We start from the raw sequence: 18,758 nt of genomic DNA, 5'->3' as shown, positions 1-18,758 counted from the left end.
CTTTGGTTAAGAAGAATAAGATTAATCTATATCATTATACATTAATCTTAAAATTTATAGAATGTAAACAGATCTCATACTTTTATTGGTAAATGTAGTACTCAAGTTAGTATCCCGTTTTAATAAATCTTACAACTTACTCTACTGCATAAATTAGCCCTAAGCAGCTAGTTATAGTTTAATAATGGCGTATTTCTAGCTGATTTTATACAATCTAGTAGAAAAGGATATGTAAAGCATCGGAGACTTCCTTGGCTTCTTGGTAATGATTGACCATCATAGTAATTGTATTAGCAAATATGATTGTCATAATAAATAAATCGAAACGTTGAGTCTGAACATAACCTAGCAAATGATTTTGCCATTTGTACTGTAAAATAGAAATAAAGATGAGGGAAAAAGAACAGTAATTAAAATATCGAAAATAAATGAAATTAATAATAAATATAGCGGTAACAAAATAATCTGTTGACGAAACAGTTTTTAGCCCTATAAACTACTTACTCTGCTTGGTGGGATTTGTTTGGTAGGCTTTTTCTTGGATAACTTTTGCATAGTTTTATACCATTTCTTCTGGCTTTCGGTTAATAAAATATCAGTTGGTATACCAGCGGCATTTCTCTCGTACTAGAAATATTCAACAGATTGAACTTATAACTACTCATATTTATATAATAATGTCGTGCAACTTAATCCTAACTTACTGTTCTTTTCAATTTATAAAAATTATCAATGATAACACTGACAATCAAATTGAGAGTAAAAAAGGTGCCAAAAAAGATGAATATAACGAAATAAACGTATGCCCCCTTGTTATAGAGTCGGACTGGTTGAAGATCAATCTAAAAAGTATACGAATAAGAGGAATAGAATTTAATAGCTTGTCTTCAATTTTTGCTTCTTCAAGTTTTGGTACCGCTTAGGCGAAAATTTGACTTCATATATAATTTATAAAAAATTGCCATCTTACTCCTTTAGCATCAGTCGCATCTCTCATAATTTCCATCCATCCTTCAAATGTAGCCTATTTAAGAAAGAGTTTATGAACTTTAGCAAATGTGAATGGAGATCTATTGTATAAATTTATATATTTTGCTAATGCTTATTTGCTAAATATTTATATTGGACTAGTGGTGATATGAATTAAATCATAATAGAAACTTATAGCTCAAGACTGATAAACATATATTAAATAGAGATATAAAATAAGCACTAATACGCGTTGAATTACAGTTGAGACGAGTATACAAGTACATAAATTAAGTCAGGGTAAAAACTTACAACTTGAAATAGGGCTAAAAATGCCGCCGGTACGGAATCAAAATTAATCAATGAATTCTGCCATGTTAAGCCATTATCTAAACAAACTGTCCTATTTGGAATAATGCTTGCATTCATGCGATTTCCGGCAGCATCTTCACATTTATAAAATAATCCGCCAAAGATATACATTCCACTAATACCAAATATTAGCCACAAGATTGCCCCAACTAAGATTACATTAGCGATGGACGGAATTGAACCAAAGAGAGCATTCACTACCACCTACGAGTAGTCATAAATAGGAAATAGAATTAGCTTATAACATCGGTCAGCTGTAATTTAAATTTTTGACGCTTATAACCCTAGCATGTAATATCGTTTAGCTACAATTAAAATTTCTACATCTCTAATTTTAGCATATAATATCATTTAGCTATGATTAAAATTTCCACTACCTTCATGCCTTCCCAATGAGATACAGCGCGCAAAGGTCTTAATGCTCTTAGCGTACGGAGTGATCGAAAAGCTGCTAAATTGCGTAGGATAATGGTCACCAACGAGATCTAATTAAAGATAGGTTGAATTAGTGTTATGCAGCTGATATGCCAATATATTTACACGTGTAATCTGATAATCCTACCGCTACAATAGATGCATCTAGCAGATTCCATGGATTTGTAAAGTAAGCAACAAAACCTAATCCAATCCATTTCAGGACCATTTCCACCGTAAAGGCTATCGCAAAGAAGACATTAAGGGCTTCAATTGCACGAGCTAAATCTTGGCGTTGAAGGATATAAGCATCTTCTAGAGCCTATCCATAACAGTCATGTTATAAAAATTAGAATTAGATTCGTTCCATTAAAGATTGCAAAATTGAACTTATTCGATCACATTTATAAATTTATTGATCTATTCTCGATCGTAAACATAATCAATTTCAATCCTCTGTAATTTAATACCACTTACCAAGATGACACTGCTAGCAAATATTAGAAGAAGAATAATTCCTTCGAAAACTCGATGCTCAACCAATCGTTTAACATAGATTCTCATTGTTACCCAATAGTTTGTTATTGCCCATTCGTCTGAACGACAAGCGGGAAAGCATTTGGATACAAACCGTGGAAAACAGGGGGCCGGTAAATTAGTGGTAGTGGCTGCTTCTTCAGCATCACCGACTGTTGACTCACAACGAGATGCTGACCAATCCTATCGATGAAATAGGAATATTTCTCAAAAAAGGAATTTTGTGTTATATTCTACATATGAGACCGTACACTACATACATATATACTACAGACTGTATATATACATAATTACTACGTATTATGTTCTATATACTATATGCCTATATTCAAGGATTTTAAATGAATTCATATGTACCCGTTTGGAAATAGATTGAAAATAGTTTACCTCATCTTCATTAGCATCGATATCTCCATCCGAGCCGAGCCTTACAAATGACGAACGAGAAACCTGTCCACGACGTAATGGTGGAGTTGCTACTCTTGAAGGCTTATCATCACTACTGATGATAACTTCATCATCGGATTCATCACTATCTTGTTCTGGATAGTAATAATCGTCATCATCTTCACTAAGATGGCTATGATTTCGATTAACAGATCGGGTACTACGTCTTCGATCGATAATTAAACGAGTTTCATTTTTCGATTCTAATTGTGTGACTGATTTAGACATTAGAGAAGTTTTAGGATTGGAGATTCCATTATCAAGATTTTCACTGCTAGCCATTCCAGTCCCAACATGACATAAAGTCAATCCGCTTCCACTATGATGCCGCGTTCCAACTGGTAAATGATTGCATGATGCACTCAATGCCTTCCCATTACTATTCGTTGATAGAAGGCCATTATTCTTTTTTGACGATGTTGCATAAACTTTATTATGTAAATCAACTGGATAATCTGATTCGTTATTCGAACTTCTATTAGACGCATTCACAGCCATAAATTCTATTTTAGATTCTATTGGTATAGTTTGTACGCTATTTTTGCTACGAGTTGTATTTCGCAGATCTTGAGTCATTCCTCGTAAGTCGTGGCCTTGAAGACTGATATTAGGTACACTTTTTCGACTCCGTTGTAAATCTTGAGCAGATGGAATGATAAAGCCGCGTAAATCAGTGATTGATCTGGACGGAGCATCGCTAGTCTTTCTACCAGGTATAGGCTCCAATTTAAATACTTTACCTTGCTGTATGGGTAATGATGATCCTGGATAACCTAAATCGATAGGATCCATGACAATACTCTGTGATATGACTGATGACTCATCTTCTTTATTAGGTGGATTAATCTCTGCGACTTCTGCTCTTTTACAGCAGCCAAAATGAGCTCGCATATAGAAATAAAGTTTATCTGCCCTTAAAATTTGTGCTAAGCGCAACGCAATTGAAATCATGGGTGATGCTCGGCGATTATTAATAATAGTATCTTGGTCATAAGTTTCCGTAAAAGATACGTTTTCAAATGAGCTTAATAATAAGGCTAAGAACAAATTTAAGACTAATAAATTACCAATAACATAAGCAGAAATGAAAAAGATAATACTAGCTGGATTAGTGGCTCGCATTGCTTCATATAATGGTTCGACCCATTCGCCACATAAGACACGAAAGATTAGCATAAACGAATCGAAAAATGTATTAAAATTCCAGCGAGGGAAATTAACTGTACTATAATAGTTGAGGTAAGGTTGACGAAATATCTTCATGCCCAAGACAGCAAAGACGTATAATACCAAGAATAGGATTAATGTGACATAAAAAATAGCCGATAAACTACGTACAATTGCTCGAACTAATGTCCTCATTGCAGTCCATGATTGAGCTAATTTAAAAACTCTCAATAAACGAAATGTACGCAATACAGCTAAACCCCGATTTTGTTGGAGTATAGTAGATAATATAAAATCTAAATAACTTACAATGACCACAAGGCCATCAAAGACATTCCATTTACTACTAATATAGCCAGATGGAGTAAAAGCAATTAACTTTAGAACCATTTCCAAGGTAAAAATCCCAGTAAATACCTGCCAAATAAACGTAAACACAGCGTAAGAAATTGCCTACTTAAGTGTTTCTAATTGCTAAATCTTATTTGTTAGTAGTAAGAATTTATTGCAATATATCTTTTTGTATCACATTTAAATATTTTAAGTAGTAGTTAATTTATATAAGCTAGAGTAAATAAATTGCTATAGATACTTCCGATTCTTTGTAGAATCGATAGTAATTTTGTTTCGATTTAACTTTTAAAACACTATCTTGGAAAATTTATACGTCGTTATTTCGACCTTCCTCTACGTAGTATTGACATCGTTATATAATTTTAGTCTAATAGAAGCAAAACTATACTATGACTAATTGGTTATATTATCATTTTTTTCTACCTTTTTATTGCATAACGTTGTGAGACTGCTATGGTAAACTAAGCATAATACTTACATAATTTGCAATTTGAATGACGTTATTAAGGCTAGCCTTTCCAGGATCATTTCGCGGATTAGGCTGATATAATGCCATAAATAAAGTATTTAATGCGATGCAAAACGTAATTATCAAGTCAAACAGTGGATCGGTAACTATTTTATTGATTGGCGATCGAAATGTTTGCCAACATGGGCCTTTACCAACTCGTGGAATGGAAGGATCCGTAACTGAATCAGACATCGCAGGATCACCATTCTCTGATTCAATGCTGACAAGTTCTTTAGCTATGACGTAGAAGGTAATTTAAAATAAATATTAAGATCACCACAAGTATTAGCACCAAATATTCGTTATTAGATACATTGAATTAACTATAATCAGGAGCGAAACAACATATTATATTGGTTAAAATATAGTACCGTAGCTAATTGACAAAGCAATAAACCAATAGTATTTGTAGCTGATTCGAATTCACTCAAATAGAAGCTGGAAGCTAAGATGCACAAAAATGAAACATCTATAATTTACTGTAATACTAAGCTAATAATACGTTAATATCAATATCAATACACAAAATTAAATCGTTTTCCAGTAATAAGCGTATAGAAAAGTTGACTGTGATACTGATGTAGCAAAAGTGAACCTTTCTATAACTATGAGAAGAAATTTTTGAAATAAGCCTATGAACTATAAAATATTTATTAGCTTATTTCTGTGCAGAAATATGCTATCCTATCGGATAATGGAAATGAGCAAATGAGATCAGACGTATCTCAAAACATCGGTTTACACGTAATTATAAATAATTGGATACCAATCATCGGTTAGATTAAATTCTTAAATGGATCCTTTATTTTACCATTAGAATTTACCTTCAGCAATAGCTGGCTCAGCAAATCCTCCAATGGATTCTCTAGCTTTATTTGGGGCCTTAGCATTAAGACTAATTAGACTATTTTCGCGTGATTTTAGAGAAAACCCTGCTTGACTTATTGATGATGTTTCCAATGATTCACTCTCCTTGCGTTTACCGTTGCTTGCTTTTGCGGATAAATTTTTACCACGATTAGAACTTGTTGTGGACGATTTTGTAATATTACGTAGCGCTAATTGAGTTGATTCGTTAATTAGTTCATCTAAGCTATCATTATCCTTAGCTGCTTTTCGTTGAGTTGGACGATGATGATCTTCATCATTTTTGTCTGTATCATCATTCTCAGTAATAATGGCTGCCTCTCTCTCTTCAACTGAATGATCATGTTCACCTTTCTGAAGAATTTGCAATTCTAACGATTCTCGCTGTTTAATAGTAGTACTACTGCTTAAGGAGGAGGCGTTAGTTAACTCTGTCGAGGTTAGCGATGAAATACTGTTTGCACCTCGTCGTTCATTCTTATTATCATGTCTGGAATTAGAAGATGCTTGACTAGATTGTCCATGATTCGGATCAAGGCTACCATCAGATGAATTCGATGCCATATCCGAATGATTATTCTGTTTACCTGATACCTTCGATGCCTCTTGCGATTGTGATTTGGTATAAGGTAACGAATCTAACGGACATTCTCGATTAATTTCAATCAATCGTCGTCGTAATAGATCTTTATTTTCCATAATACCAGACAGTAATGCATCTTCATATAAACTCGTTCTTTTCATCAGGCGTCTAGGCGATGATTGAAGGCTTTGATTTTTCTTAATTGCATCATTCTCGGTGTTTGTTGTATTAATGCTGATGGCATCTTTTTTAACCGTACCCTCTTCGATATTGGATTGGCTAGGATTTTGAAGTGTCCATAATGTGGGTGCTTTCTCAGAATAGTATGGAAATACGGATGATTTCTTCGTTGCTATCATCATTTTACTATGATTAAGCAGCTAAAGCATATTGAATAGCATTAAGAGTTTAGAAATTGGATCTCAATAACGATCAAATATGAATAACTATAGTAATCAATTGTATCTGTAAATCGATTCTATAGGCTATCATGTATCAATAATTGTATTAAATCTCTTTACCAGATCATGCATTAGGCGATCTTCTTGATTATACGCCATAGATACAACAGCTATAACTAAATTTAGCAGATAGAATGATCCCAAGATGATAACAAAGACGAAAAATAAGGCATAACCAATGTCTACTGCATCAGAAATCTGAAAAATGAAGAAAATGAAATTGAGAATACGATTAAAAGGGTCGATTACAATTCTAATTTTATTGACTGACGTCGTGATAAATTTGTTAAACATACGAAGGCTGTATTATAAATTTGTTCTAATTAAGTTAGCTATACTCTAAATTTATTCACACATTAATTGTAAAAGAGAAGGTACCGGTAAAGTTTTAAGTGAGTTTGTAAATCTAAGACTTTTGAAATTTATCGTATATTATACTCTACCTTATTATATGGGTCTTCCCAAAAATCCATAGTAACTAGTTGAAAAGAATTTAATAAAGAGATGGGAAAATTATCGAAACTGGTATAGCCATCATTCGGATTTGGTAGTGCTCCTTCGTAGCAAACATGATTTGGGCTGTATTTGCTGCAACTCCTATTTCATCCCCCAAAAATTGTGATTAGACTTATATCATACTGAAGAAGAATATCCTACTAGATGGTAGTCTTGCATAGTTTAATGAGTGACATTATTTATTGAAGTTAAATATCTTGATTGATAATAACCTTGCATATAGATAATTTGTGATATTATTTATCAATATACTGTAGACAACAGTTTCATTACAGTGTAGATTTAACACTATAATCTTGGTATTGAAAGTGAAATATTTACCATCAATGGCCAAAGATTTCAAAAGTAATTTTATCAATTATATTAAATTTAGATATCTAACCTTGCAGTGGAGCTATTGCCACAAATTATATAATCGTCGCCATCTCGTAGCCAATTGGCCAATGCTATATTAGTAGGTTATATAACATATTTTATATTAGAAAACCAAACGTAGTCAAGTTAGTATTAAATCTGACGGCCTTCCTTTAATTAACTTTATTAATTCCTCGTTTGATATGATAAGATAGCCAATGATGCTTTTATATTTTTACTGTTACTATAGATATTTACTTTCAGAAAGTAATTTAATCTTTAATTTAACTAAAAGTGTTTTGTAGATCTTGGGTTATTTCCTTACTTTCATTTAAAACATAGCTTTGTAATGTTGACGGATAGCTTGGATCGATTGCTGATCGATTGTAATCATAAGGTAAACAGCATTTTTGCGATAGCACTCCCATAAACATTTGTAGGCCCAAAAGTCCAAATATACACAAGAAAAAAATTGTTAAATAGAAAACATCGGTTAACATCCTTAGACTTTTCAACATCGCATTGACCATTGTTTTTAAACCTGGAAAATGATGAAAAATAAAATAAATAATTCGTTCGTTAGACTTCATAAAAAATTACTTCATGTGATTTCTAAACATAAGTTTCTAAACCAATAACGCAAACAGCCTATTTTTACATTACTAACCATCAATCACAGTAATCATTCGTAGAGCTCTAAATACTCTTACAACACCAATTCCAGGTATATAACTTAGCTGTGGTATAGCGGCGACAAATCTATTCAATAGAAAATTCGATGCACCATTTTAGATACTGATCAAGTTATTTTTTCTAATGTTGACTTACAAATGGAGAAGAAAAATAGATTATTATTGCAGTCGTTATTTTATTTTGTTAACTCTATCATTTCAATACCCTAGGACCACGACTAAAAAGTCTAGCCAATTCCATGGATCTCTTAAATAAGCGAATCGATGAATAATAAATCCTCGAGCAATAATTTTTAATGTCATTTCAATAGTGTAAACCACATTGTAACCGATCCTAGATAAATTAAAGCAATATTTCATTAATCTCAAGATGAGAATATATCTATTTAAATAATGCGTTCTAAACGTTAGCCCAAGAATGAGAAAATACAATCATTAGTAAGTTATTTTAACTAAATTAGAAAGAAGATTAACTTACTCAATGGTATTATATGACGATATTTCTTCAGGACGAAACGCTAATAAGACACAGTTACTTAAAATTATCAAAAGAACAAAAAAATCGAAAAATGTAGCCAAGGTTAAGGAAAGATTTTGACCATTACTGAAACCCTTTTTCGTCATAAAATCTTCTTAGTTCCATTTTAAATTATTGTCTACGAAAATAGTACTATAGTTAAATCAGTCTGTATAAGCTAATTAACCCTATATGTAATTATCGACATAAATTAATTGTAGTCAATAAATGGATAGTTCAATATTATTATATCGTAGCACCGAACTGATCAATACATCGCTATTGATTTTCAGATTTTGAATTAAAGTATATGATTATCTAGCAACATATTGCTAAATTCGCTTCTATTATAATTGTTATCGAGCTGCAAACTATAAGTTTACGCTTACGATACAATTATTATGGAATATCAAACTACTGCATAAAATGTTAGATATTGGTAGGCTATAGATTATTTCGAGCATCGAACTATGAATTGCTAGATGTACGTAGATTTATAAATTACTTTACGAGCATCGAAATATAATTTGCTAGATGATCGTATATTTTAAGTTATTGTTGAATATTGAACTATAAATAAGTATGTTATAAATTATTGTCGAGCACCGAACTAAAAATTGTAATTATCAATCAGCTAATGATTGATATTACAGTAAATTTCCTGCCTAAGAAATTCTTTTAAGTACTACTTTCACTAAATATTCAGTAAGACACCGAAACAGTAGGATAACACTGTTAATTTTAGAGCTATTCATTCAATAAGTAAACTATAATTTTAAAAAGGATATTGATTTGTGGTAATTTTAATGGCTGCTTTCCGTATTGGATTGGTCGGCTTGAATAAATGTAGCGATTTGAATGCATTGAAACGATGAACATTATAACTTCCAATTCGTTTAGTTATAACACAAAATGTCTATATTTAATGAAAAAAGAAGTAATAGCGCACTTAAATACGAGTCGATATACCTGACATCCTTTCATTAACACTAATCCTAATATCTAATATCATAGAATTAAATTTTAAATTATTAATAACTAAAGTATGAGAACTAAATGCTATCAATAAAATGAACAATTCACGGTGATCCAAAATTAAGAATACTAGGGAGTTACGTTCATTGAAAAGATAGGTAGATTGAGAATTGAAAAGCATAAATAATTGCCAATATTAGAACGCTTAAGCAACCCAACTTAATTACTGGAGTTATAAAAATGCTAACGTTCATTTTTGGTTATAATGAAAGAAAGAGACAAGGTGTAATTTTTTATTCTGTGTGTCCATAATGTACTAATTTACTTCAAGTATTAAGGCTATAAATCATTAAATCTTTTATCTACAGAGATCGTAGAAATTTTTGAATCTGCATTTCTCTATGAAGTTAATTTTATTCGAGATTGAAGACTATCAACCTTTCCAATGTTAAGTCTTTGATTTACGGAGATCGTAAGTAAGGGGATATCCTTACCTTTTCTTTTGTATTTAAAATACTAGCTAATCTATTTTAACTATTAAGGCCCCTTGATTTCGATATTAGTTTTTCAGTTACGAATTAGGAGATAAAAACGATCATTTTATATTCTAGCTGTCTAAATGATGGCTAATATATTTTAACTATTAGCGGTAAGTGTTTTCTAGTGTTAATCTTTGGTTACAAGGAAGGGGCAAAGAATACATTGCATTTTCGACCTCTGTACTTTAACTGTCAGGTCTAAATGATTTTATTATCAGTCACTTTGCGCACTCAGATATGAAAAATATGCAGAAAAATTATGTTTTCATCTTCTGTCGTTCTGAATGATAGAACTTAAAAAAAATCGATAATAAAGATAGAACAATTTTTTTCTAAATACTTACATTTTGTTGATCTGGATCGACATCTTCGACATACTTGCCAACAACACCTTTGGCCAGTAAATTTTCATACAATGGGTTGCTAAATTTCTTTTTCTTTTTACCTTGATGAATGTCTTCTTCGCCAACCACATCTGGAGATGGCTCAAGATTGGCAATATGCTGGCCATTTGATTGACTTTGTGCGTGGGTCCATGTTAAATCTCTCTCATTATTTTGGGTTTGATCATCTGGATCATCATTGGGCCTCTCAAGCGGCGATGTCCTCCGCTGACGTCGCCTAAAAAAATGACCAATGCGAATCCCACCTTTCATGATCTAAAACCTACAAAATTATAACAGGAAGGATGTGATATAAATTTTTCACTTCATCAAGCATTGAAATTGATGAACAAATTGATTTCAATCGCATAAACGATGATAATTTACGATCAAGAATAAGCGTAGAATGAAACGAAAATTCGACACTTTCAGATTAATTCACTTCGACTGTACACTACAGTGTACACTGTATAGTAGCGATAGTGTCGATTAGGTAAGTATTGCTTCATCAAATATCTTTAAATTAGTTCTAATATATCGATGAGCCGGTTGTCAAGTATTGGTAATCAATTGCCTTATTACTCTGACTGTTATTCTCATTTTATCAATAGATGACAATAACTTGCCATATGCTACCATAAGGATTAAAATAGAACGGTAAGATATTTTGATATAGTTTAGCTTTTTCAATTCGTATTAGTTGAAGATTAGAATTGTATTATCATATAGAGTAGAATGAAAGCATCAAGTTGATTTGATTAATTCTTATTTACCTATCGACAATTTAAATCAGTATCAAATAGCTCATCCTTTTCATCTGGTCCATGTCAGTTTTGGTGCCTCCTTCTACAGCTAGAGAGAAAAAATGGCGTATTATGAAGTAAGATCACCATCTGGGTGTAGTTTTTCTGATCCATTTCACCTATTAAACTTGCCAATTTTATGATCGACTTTTATTATTGCCGTAAACTATTTTGTATTCTGCGTAGAACGATCAAAATCATTTCTCATTTACTCATCATGATTACTCTAAAGCTAACCACTTGTTGATACAATTAAATTATCACTGGCCCCTATTGTAGAGATAATTAGAGATCATATCGTCGAGAGAAAAATATCCAGGTGATCAAACGAAATACAAAAATAATTAATTCCCCTCGAGTCAATCTAATCTACAATCATCATTTTTATCTTAATATGTTACTATAAAGGACTAAATAGTATATATATAGAAAGAGATAGAATCAGAAATTACTCCATCGATAATATCCAATTAGCTTTATTCTAAAATAGGAAGGGATCACTGTAGCGTTATATCCAAATGATGATGATATAATGGTAATAAGAAAAGAATAACTTAATGTTTGGTCACTTACATATTTTGCTTCTGATATAGAATAGAACTGGATTAAAACCGGCGATCAATCATAACAGTATGACTTATCATCCAATTGAAATGAGTTATAATAGCCAACATGCATTAAAAGTAAAATTCAAGTAATTCTAATTTCACTTGAAATTATTAAATATCTTGAAAATACAATAATGGTAGGACTATCCTCGATCAGACAGTCTATAGACGATAAGAAAAAAAGGATCGACCGTATCTTAAATAGGTAAAGACCATTTATTAATATAGTCTACAGTATAGATTGCAACCAATTGTATAAAGCGTAATATGAATCAGTATGGACTATACCCACTTGTATAAAATATATGCAAATAGACTCTATTCATTAGTATTAAAACTTACTGACTTTTTCAACCCACTACTGGCAGTCTATTATAGATACATATTTGGTTGCCTAACAGCCTACTTTATAAATAATACAATACATTAGCGGGTCATTAGCGACCGACTATAAAAATAACTCAAATTAATTATATTCATATATTCACTATCATCAAAAGTTCTCGAGTCAGGAATGAAGAGAGGAGGGGGGTATTACCTGTTGATTCACTGTATATCTATTATAATGTATAATATGAATAAATACAAGCCATCGGTATTTCAATCGATTGATCTTTTCTGTATTAAGCTATACTTCATAAGCATCAATTATTTGATAGATAGAAAAATATATCTTGAAAAATAATTCAACATTACTGAGGCACCTAAAGAATACAATTCCATCTTACGTCAATGTTGAAGTGAATAGATCATATTGTTATGTAATTTATTCTTTCTTAACAGTAGCATCTTGATCAATACAATAAAATAATTCATCTTATTGGTCCTAGGATTACAGTTATTCTAAATTATTTCAATCCGATAGTAATCAACAACTTTTGTTCTATAGTCTGTATAGTCGATGAATTAGATGTATGGAGGAATATTACCATACTTTTAGATTTAAGAACAAAATTGACATCTCCTTGCATACTACCATAATATCCTTTCTAATCACTATTCATTATACAATTCATCAACTATGCATATTTTATAATTAACAATGTTGGACTATAATAGTCGTTAAGCCTTGTTTCTTTTAAAGGTATTATTTATTTGATAGTGGTATCAATTAAGTAGTTATTATTGAATTGATAATGTTCTGATTACGAAAATTATTATTTATTTTTACAAGTTCTCTAACTATGACATTTACTGTGGCACTTAGCATTAGCATTAGCCTTAAAGCATTTGTATCGCTTAATAATACAAGATGCATGGCATTTTGAAAATTGACCAGGCATTTCGCGAATTAACTGGATTTTGTACTTGAACGGTAGCAGTATCATTGGATCTTATAAATATCTAGACTATCGAGATCGGAAGGGATAAGAAGTCAAACTGAGATTTTTGGGACCACGATTAATTAGATAGATACTATAATAGGATCATCTTCAACGGTCTAACCGTTGTTATTAGATAATTGATTAGACATGATACAACATAGTCTACAGTACACTCGATGGGGCTATCGTCACAGTGGTTATTTACAACGTTGTCTATATTTTAATTTACATGAGGTGTATACTATTCATTTATTCATTCTTGAAGGTAAATAGTCATGGCTAAAAATTAAAATCAACCCTAGTCAACAATGATTTTGACCAGTTGTTTTATTATGATAATAGCATGATATTGTTTTTCGTTTACTTTCGTATCAAAAGTCATTACCCTAGCCTTAAAAATAAGTAAGCTAAACAAATAGATAAAATAGTATGAGCATAATTTACTGTGCATTCAGTAAGCATTTTCAATCAAGTTTGGGCTTTCTATGTAAATCAAAACTGTAGCTGGATAAAGCAAAAAATTTTACGATTGAGACTATTTCTATCTCACGACATAGCGTAGTATACCCTTCTTGTCAAATTCTCGCCAACTTATTATTACTCTAATCTTTGATTCGATTATGATGTTACTTTTACTTGCTTTTGTTTGATGCATTGTAAGAAATTTTCTGACAGTATTTTCACATATAAATCAAAACTAATAATGATCTTAATGAATACAGTATAATTTTCTCATTTGATATCGTTGTAATCGATGCTATAATCTCTGCATTTGCAAATTTAATTTTTACATCTACTTTATAGAGCATATAAGTGTATTTTTGGAGTCGATTTGATATTCTTGCAGAAATAAAAATTCTATTGATTTACGTCTTGCAATTGTGTTTCGCATCAATTTTTTATGCTCTGTATATAACCTCTATTTCTATACCAGCTACAATTAATACCATGGTCTATTTAATTACCAATACAATAATTATAGAACTAATTGAATACAATATTGGAATATGCTTGTACATAAACAAAAATAGGATATTTCAATTCTGCTGATTTCCACTATCAATAATTATGTCACTAAAACTTTGAAGCATATTCACGCAAAATAAAATATGTAGATGAAGTTGATCCATCATGAATTATAGCCTAAATAAGCTATGAATAAAGTATGAGGGTTGAAATATTATTACTGTCAATGAATAATTTAATTATCACGCTATTATAATATCGCAGAATTGTTGGATAACCGTGCTAACTAGCGCACAACAGATTCTAAAGCGTGTAAAATGTACCGGAAATGTACCGCAACTATACTCGTATGTGCAAATACTATAATTATATATAGATACATATATATAATGGAAGGAGCCTGTCAACCCTGTAATCGATCTGATGAAATGGCAAGAATTTATGAAAATCTTATTATGATGGAATTAACGCACCATGCCGTACGAATCAACTGGAAGTATTTGTGCAATGAACCCTGACATACCGTATATGGATAATTATATACATATATACATATATATGATCGAAGGAGCCTGTCAACCCTGTAATCGATCTGATGAAATGGCAAAAATTATGAAAGTCTTATTATGATGGAATTAACGCACCACCCTGTACGAATCAACTAATTAGCTGGAAGTATTTGTGCAATGAGCCCTGACATACCGTATATGGATAATTATATATATATATATATAGGTAACATATACATATATATGATCGAAGGAGCCTGTCAACCCTGTAATCGATCTGATGAAATGGCAAAAATTATGAAACTCTTATTATGATGGAATTAACGCACCACCCTGTACGAATCAACTAATCAACTGGAAGTATTTGTGCAATGAGCCCTGAAATACCGTATATGAATCAACTGGAAGTATTTGTGTTATGAGCCCCGACATTCCCTCGATGGATGTAATGCGCTTGACTATATCTTATTCTGTATGAGTTTACTCAACCACAATAAAGTTAGGCCTACCAACTTAAGATGAAATCTGCTTCTATTCCAAAATTAAAAAAGGTCCGTGTAAGCTAGTCTATAATAATAATGAATAGGCAAATTGGACGAGTTTTAACGAATTAAATCAAGATCTTCATGATAGTTTTGCTAACAACTGGCCGATATGTTTGGATAAGTGTATTGAAGATATACACTGTACAGTATATTACACAGTACAGGACAGTACTGTACAGTACAGTACAGTACTGTAGACCATCTGTACAAGTTGCTGTTGATTTACGGTATGTACTGTACATTGTACAGTACTGTGTTCTGTAGCAAACGTGTCCACGTGGGTGTTGTTCACAATTGTGTCAGCGAAATGCTTTTCAATGGGAACCTTTCTACAGTACATAAGACTGTACTGGACCGTCGTGACCTGTGTGTGATACTACTGTACAGTACAGTATAATTTTGAATCCGGTACAGTACTGTATGCTAACGACAGTAGACTGTACACTGTAGGGACCTGATGTTAACCAGTTGCTAGAACTAGAAGAGAGTCTACTTTTTCTACTTAGAGAGTATGGTCTGTTTTACATCTCATTTCTTAAGAAATGCAAAAGTTCATCAGATATCGGAGCTGATGAAAGCGGCCAGGTTCGTTTTTACACTTTATGCCGTACTGTAGTCATGAACTGGTCGATTTTACAATCCTGTGAACATGATTATTCGAGTTACAGGACTGGAGTCCCTAGCATGCTTTTGTTTACAGTACTTCCTTTCAGGCGTACTGTACGGTACAGTCGATAGTACAGTATGGCGTGGTACTGTACACTGTACAGTATGTGGCAGTCATTGGTAGATCTCAGATCGGTGCAGATCGATTTGGTCCGGTTCGGTTCAATACCTTTATGATCTATATACAGTACAGTACAGTACTCATTGGGCAATGGCCACGTTTTTACGATCCTGTTACTGTACTGTACAACATAACATTACTGTATTGTGTTCCGTGCAAGTGATACGGTAGATTGTACAGTATAGCACATTATAATGAACACTGTACATCACTGTACTGTATGCTACAGTGTACAGTTACAACTCTACAGTGTACAGTACAAAATGGATGGTGAAAATGCGCACGACGCGCGTGGATTACTGTACTGTACATACAGTACTGTAATGTACTGCACCATACAGTACACAAACAGTTTAAATTCTTACCCAACAGCCAAACTGGTTCTTTTCGTTCCGTGCCATTTCACTTTCAACATGGTGAGTAAGATCAATGTAGTTCATCCATAGGCTATTGCTGCCATCGGTTACTTCTGTTGAACATTTTTATCATAAATGACTCTTATCACGGTTATTTTAACTTCCTATCGCTATTTGAAACCAATAAACTTGCTACTGAAGAACGAATTTGCCACGGACAGGCATCCGTTCACTTTGTCGTTGTGATCGTTAAAATGCTGACTTTTGCACCTTTGCCTTTGAATAGGTTAACGTACCCAAGGTTCGTAGGACTTATTGTAAAAAAGCCAAAAGGCATACCGTCCATAAAGTTACCCAATATAAAGCTGGAAAAGCTTCTGTTCATCCACAAGGTTAGTTGATATCAACACAAATTGGCAATGTCTGTACAATGGGAAAGTAGGTAATTGATTCGATCGATGATCGCTTGAAATCAATACAGTACTGCACCAACAAACTCAGAATAGCTTAGGTTGCTATACAGTCCTTGTGGAAGAATTTTGTAATTTGCAAAGATTTCTTTTCGCACGACTGTCGTGATAGGAACCTAGTGATCTTGATATATTGACAATGACATAGTACAACAATTTCTAAGTTTTGTGGATATGATCATGATTAGCTTGATCGTTTTTATGAATACAGTAGATAGATACTCAATACTAGCGATATCTCACACCAGTACCCTATTCAACAACCTATAGAATGATACTATATTTTGCTGGTGGGGCTTATAATTCAGTTTTCCTTGTACTTTTTAAATTGAGCAATAGAATTTTGTACTTTTATTCAAATTTTAAACTGAACGGGACACAACGTCGAGACTATGTACTATGATGAAAACTTTACCAGTTCTGCTACTGAATTATGCAGAGATGATAAACTTGAATTCTGATATTATTGGTGTGTGCAAATTAGCACAAATGCAAAAGCACAAGTGTCCCTAATATAAATTGATTTAAAGATGCATTCTCCATGATGAATACTAGTATAAGCCTCTGGATGTGTTAAATTGTCTTCACCAATGCACATTACCAGCATCTCCTGTTGTATCTTGGATAACACGTTGTTACTATCAAATCTTGAACAAATACTTAGGGAAACGTCGGTATGATCGAAAACAAAGAGGTTATGGAGGCCAAACGAAGCCTATCTTTCACAAAAAGGTACCAAGTTGTTGTGTTAAACCAAAGTGAATTTAATCTCATACAAAAATCCCTTATATTCAGTTTCATTAAATACAATGCGATGTGAATTTCGTATTGATACCTAACGTATGATATCAAATAACATTCGGATTCCTATCTGTTCATTAGGCAAAAACCACGAAAAAGATTGTTTTACGGTTAGAATGTACAGAAACTAAGGCGCGTAAGATGATGGCATTGAAACGATGCAAACATTTCGAACTTGGTGGTGATAAGAAGAGAAAGGTACTGTATATGTATTATTTTTTGACTTGTAACAAATACAGCGAAGTGCATTTCAATTAGATACTTTGCTACGTTTGCTAGTCGAGATAACAGAATCGTTTATTGCCAATGCCATAGAATAAATGTTGAATGATTTATTGATTGTACATTACGTATCTCGGTAATAACACTGAAACAGTATACTTTTCAAAACGATGCAAGTTATTATATATATATATACAGTTTAGCAAGCATTTGATTCAACTCGCTAATATAATATATATTGCCTTAATAGGTAATCTTATTATCATTACTTTCTTATTACAGGGACAAATGATCCAGTTTTAATTACCAACTGTACTGTACCTCGTATGGTTACGTCTTGTAATAATCATTTGTACTTTCAAAATAAATAAAACGAAATTGTTTTAAATCTAGGCTATTGAGCTACTACATGGATCTAGGTTTCGGTATTAGTGTAGTGTGTCTACTATATGCTCGTATAAATTATGTTATGACAACTATTCGCTGCCACATGTGCGTTTATACAGTAGATGTATAAGAACAAAACAGTGGATCTTGGCTTGTTAAATTAAATCAATGATGGACCTTAGTATAGCTAAAAAGACAAATTTGATTTCAACACTGTAGAATAAAACTGCATATGAGAAAGAATGAGCTGCACCAGTAGCAGTTTTTAAAAATTAACGGTTTCGTCATATTTTAAATACATTACACTTTTAAAATTTGCCA

General features: G+C 32.3%; 2 protein-coding genes across 2 annotated transcripts; one reads left to right on the top strand and one right to left on the bottom strand.

The window, feature by feature from the left end:
- Positions 1–214: 214 nt before the first annotated feature.
- On the bottom strand, positions 215–10,931 carry TRIADDRAFT_54699 (uncharacterized protein; the record flags this gene model as incomplete). The annotated part of the gene is made up of 20 exons (XM_002110523.1): positions 215–370; positions 505–627; positions 705–842; positions 971–1,024; positions 1,282–1,545; positions 1,719–1,826; positions 1,904–2,077; positions 2,233–2,475; positions 2,680–4,323; positions 4,739–5,007; positions 5,596–6,601; positions 6,743–6,880; positions 7,126–7,279; positions 7,581–7,644; positions 7,878–8,093; positions 8,220–8,311; positions 8,450–8,578; positions 8,723–8,856; positions 9,731–9,763; positions 10,620–10,931. 20 exons carry the CDS (start codon positions 10,929–10,931, stop codon positions 215–217), a joined length of 5,451 nt encoding a protein of 1,816 aa, XP_002110559.1.
- A 5,644-nt stretch (positions 10,932–16,575) lies between these two features.
- TRIADDRAFT_35694 (ribosomal protein L44) lies at positions 16,576–18,424 on the top strand. Its single transcript, XM_002111057.1, has 5 exons — positions 16,576–16,617; positions 16,844–16,949; positions 17,692–17,759; positions 17,910–18,026; positions 18,333–18,424. The coding sequence occupies exons 1-5, from the start codon at positions 16,615–16,617 to the stop codon at positions 18,351–18,353; spliced, it is 315 nt and encodes a 104-aa protein (XP_002111093.1). The 5' UTR covers positions 16,576–16,614; the 3' UTR covers positions 18,354–18,424.
- The last annotated feature ends 334 nt before the right edge of the window (positions 18,425–18,758 follow it).

This window comes from Trichoplax adhaerens, genomic scaffold (assembly GCF_000150275.1).
Source record: "Trichoplax adhaerens TRIADscaffold_3 genomic scaffold, whole genome shotgun sequence".
In the NCBI taxonomy this organism is placed as follows: domain Eukaryota; kingdom Metazoa; phylum Placozoa; class Uniplacotomia; order Trichoplacea; family Trichoplacidae; genus Trichoplax; species Trichoplax adhaerens.
Note: the sequence above shows the minus strand (reverse complement) of the source record. Positions and strands in the feature narration are given on the sequence as shown.

Excerpts from the sequence above, each read along its gene's own strand:
- TRIADDRAFT_35694 (XM_002111057.1), top strand. Across the intron at positions 17,760-17,909 it reads AGCCTATCTTTCACAAAAAG|GCAAAAACCACGAAAAAGAT; the intron begins GTACCAAGTTGT and ends TCTGTTCATTAG. Across the intron at positions 18,027-18,332 it reads GTGGTGATAAGAAGAGAAAG|GGACAAATGATCCAGTTTTA; the intron begins GTACTGTATATG and ends TTCTTATTACAG.